Source organism: Lolium perenne, chromosome 2, assembly GCF_019359855.2.
Source record: "Lolium perenne isolate Kyuss_39 chromosome 2, Kyuss_2.0, whole genome shotgun sequence".
In the NCBI taxonomy this organism is placed as follows: domain Eukaryota; kingdom Viridiplantae; phylum Streptophyta; class Magnoliopsida; order Poales; family Poaceae; genus Lolium; species Lolium perenne.
The window spans coordinates 242741010-242744990 of NC_067245.2; the positions used below are offsets into that span (position 1 = coordinate 242741010).

Sequence of the window (3981 nt, forward strand, 5' to 3'; positions counted from 1 at the left end):
CAATCCAAGCAAAATAGTGACCACCTTCATCACTGCATGGCTCCTGCTAATTAAAGACTCCTCCTACATTAGGAACACAGCTGAGAGCCACGCACTGTCAAAATACCACTATTATCTCGTTGACATGGTCATCCCATAAAATCGATCGATCACCACAAATTCCCTCCAGTCACGTGTCCTCCTCGGAAGAACGAGGTCCACAGAGGCTCCAACCACGTCTACGTACCACTCGCCATCTTCAAAATTAGCACCTGAGGACACGCTATAAGAAGGGGATGCTCGGCGCTGATCATCTCCTACCAGCTTGTTGCCTTGAACGGCATTTCAATAAAATAAAACACGCAGGTGTTCGTGTTCTACCCACGAACCGGCACCGCCCCCGGTCTCCATCTTCTTCCCCGGCCGTACGTGGGAGAGGCATGGGTTCCTCCGCCGCCGCCGCCGCCGTCCTGCTCTGCGTCGCGCTGTCCGTGGTCGCCGCCGCGTCCGCCGCGCCGGAGCCACGCTTCATAACAAGTACGTACGGCTAGCTGGGATTGCAGGGCATGCGCGCATGCATACAAAATCCCATATTGAGCAAGCTAATAATGACTTTGTGCATCTCTTCTTCCCCCTCTACTTGTATATTCTCTGCATCTCACTGACCACTCGATTCATCGCCTGATCAGTGGAGGCGCTTAAAGCCACGGAGCCAGCATCGTCCCGCAAGCTCATGATGGGCTTTCCCGCAGGTAACAACAATCTATGTACCGATAAATAACCGTGAATCGTCCCACGGTTCACGCTAGCTCGAGCCATGGATCCGGGCATAACCATATATAACCATGCATGTGTATGATACATCACGCAGGGTTCTGCCCCGTGCAGTTCGACGAGAGGAAGCAGATAACCAAGATCGCCAACAAGTGCAGGGGGCAGGAGGTGCCGTTGCCGTCGTGCTGCGAGGCGTTCAGGAGCGTCGCGTGCCCCTACTCCGCCCTGCTTGACGACGTCACCAACGGATGCTCCGTTGATCTGCTGATGAAGATCCACGACTTCTGCAGAATGCCTGCGGGATACTTCGCCATGTGCGGGGACTCGACCATGGGGTTGTCGTGCCCCGTCAGCTAATTCGTCAACAAACAGTATGCGTGTGCTGCCTGCCAGCCGGCCGGCCGGCCAGACCTTCATTGGCGTCATCCATGGCGCCTAACCATTTTCTTTACTTTACCTTGCTTGCTAGATATACTTTCTTGTTCTTCGCGCGACGTACGTACGCGATCCATCCATCCTACTAGGTATCGATCTGTTGTCAAAGATGGATGATTGCTGGAATTGATATGGTGTGGTACAACATCTATATCCAGCATGCAGTATCCGACTGACAAGAGAAACGGCACATGTACGCGTGCGCGCGCGCTGTCATGCTTGGTACATGTAACTATTGCTGTTATTAATTTGATTGATCATCCCTGTGTGACCAGTTGGGTATCTACTGAATGAACGTCTGGCAATTGATCACGTATCGGCCAGAGAGACCTGAGGGTTTTCGTCCTCCATTTCCAAGCAAAAGAGAGAAATACGTAGTATTGAAAAAACATGTACTAGGATTCTCAATATGAAAGTCGTGCCCCACGCGGTGCAACATTTGTCAACACATGTCACGCGCCACGTGTTAACTTGCAAACAGATAGAAGCATAAGCTAACTTTTACAAAGGCTAACAGTAAACTAGACAAGGTGCAGTGTATGTCTATGTCTCAGTTGACTGAGATTTTCTTAAGTCTCAGTCAACTCAGAAAAGTGCAACTCAGTCCAGTTGCACATTTCTGGCAGAAAAGTGCAATTGCAATTTTTTAATAGAAAAATGCAACTCAACTACTTTTTTGTAAGTGACTTAGACTTAAGAAAATCTCAGTTGACTGAGACATATAGCAAAACCGATATATATGTACCAAGGTCAATGAACCGGGGGCGGAGGCAGTGGGGGTGATCAGGGGTCAGACCCCCCCCCCCCCCCCCCCCACACACACACACCACACACACACCCCACACCCCCAGTAGCGGGAGTATTTTGCTAATTACCATGGATATTTTATTTTTTTAAATGAGGCAAAAAATTGCCATTTTCACTAATAGAGAAGAATTCTACCCACGAACCAGCACCGCCCCGGTCTCGATCTTCTTCCCCGGCCGTAGGTAGGAGAGGCATGGGTTCCTCCGCCGCCGTCCTGCTATGCGTCGTGCTGTCTCTGGTCGCCGCCGCGCCGCAGCCACGCTTCATAACAAGTACGTACCGCTAGTAGGAATTCCTCTCCTCCAATTGCCTGCATTTCGCTGACCGCTCGATTCGTCGCCTGATCAGTGGAGGTACTCAAAGGCACGGCGCCGTCGACGCCCCGCAAACTCATCGGCTTTGCCAGAGGTAACAATGCCTGCAGCCTGACGAACATGCATGGTTGATGATTCGAACATGCATGCGCAGTACTCGTAGACTCGTACGAATACGTGCAGGGTTTTGCCCGGTGCCGTTCGACGAGATGCGAGAAATGGGCAAGATGGGGAGCAAATGCAGGGGGCAGGAGATACCGAAGCCGCAGTGCTGCGCGGCGGTCAAGGACTTCGCCTGCCCCTACTCGGACCTGGTCGACGAGCTCACCAACGGCTGCAACGTTGAGCTGCTGGACAAGGCCCAAACATTCTGCAGCGTGCCCATAGGGTACTTCGGCTTCTGCGGGGATTCGGAATTCGGGATCAGCTGCCCTCCTCGCTGAATTCATCAGCAACCCGTCATCCACGCCTAAGCTATTATTTCTGCTTTGCCTGTGTTACTTACAATTGCAGCACGCGCGTGTTGTCATGTAATTACCGGAATGCGATGTGGTAGAACATGCAGTAGTATCCCACAAGAGAAATGGTTACCTACGCGAGTGTTATCATGTACTGGATCCTTATTTCCTTAATTTAAACATGTGGTCCTTTCTTTTTATGAGCGCGTGGCAATCCTCTGTCGGAGTAAGGGGATAATCGGAAAAGCATGTGCTCCCTTCTCGCCATAGTATGCTTTTCACGAAAGCGCCTCCACTAACTTTAATACAATTTATTAAAATATGTATATATAGGTAAATTAACCGGTGCACCATGATCTCTGTGAACCAAACTCAATACTCGCAAAATACATGTTGAATCTTACATACCCAAAATACATGGTGTATATATATACCTAATAGCCATGCATGAATGCGGTGCATACCCATGTATGTCAAAGTGCTTATTGCATGCTCCGTTAATTTTCAATACAAGATTGATTAAGTTTCTTTCTTGTGGAGTATACGAGAGATGTGTTGCATCATCTCTATGTTAGGACGTGATGCTCATATCAATTCTGATCTTACATATAATATTATTTGTACATTCATATCTCATTGATGAATTGTTTTTTGTCCACCACAACTTTACGATAGAATAGTCAAGTGAATCCATGAAGCCCGGTCCACTTTTTATCATAAGAAACACCTTTAGATTGATTTTACATTGTTTTCTAATTGATGAGTTATTTTATTACGAAAATACAAAAATATTTACTTTTCTTCTTGAAAGGACACGGATGTCGCCTAGAGGGGGGGTGAATAGGCGGTTTAAAACTTTTACGAGATGGGCTTAACAAATGAGGAATAAAACTAGTGTTTACTTTGTCAAGCCCAAAGACTATATACTATGGTTCACCTATGTGCACCAACAACTTATTCTAAGCAAGGGTTCACCTATGTGCACCAACAACTTATGCTAAACAATACAAGCAACTTATGTGATAGCAAGATATATATAAGTTCAAGCACGATGGCTATCACAAGGTAAAGTGCATAAGTAAAGAGCTCGGGTATAGAGATAACCGAGGCACGCGAGAGACGATGATTTATCCCGAAGTTCACACTCTTGCGAGTGCTAATCTCCGTTGGAGAGGTGCGGTAGCTTAGTGCTCCCGAACGCCACAAGAGGCTCA

The 3981-nt window shown here is 48.0% G+C and overlaps 2 protein-coding genes across 2 annotated transcripts; both read left to right on the forward strand.

Annotated features, from left to right (window-relative positions):
- Positions 1-281: 281 nt before the first annotated feature.
- On the forward strand, positions 282-1462 carry LOC127335434 (GPI-anchored protein LLG1). The gene is made up of 3 exons (XM_051362087.2): positions 282-516; positions 669-731; positions 851-1462. Exons 1-3 carry the CDS (start codon positions 420-422, stop codon positions 1108-1110), a joined length of 420 nt encoding a protein of 139 aa, XP_051218047.1. The 5' UTR covers positions 282-419; the 3' UTR covers positions 1111-1462.
- Positions 1463-2188: 726 nt separating this feature from the next.
- On the forward strand, positions 2189-2752 carry LOC127329253 (GPI-anchored protein LLG1-like). The gene is made up of 3 exons (XM_051355784.1): positions 2189-2267; positions 2344-2403; positions 2493-2752. Exons 1-3 carry the CDS (start codon positions 2189-2191, stop codon positions 2750-2752), a joined length of 399 nt encoding a protein of 132 aa, XP_051211744.1.
- The last annotated feature ends 1229 nt before the right edge of the window (positions 2753-3981 follow it).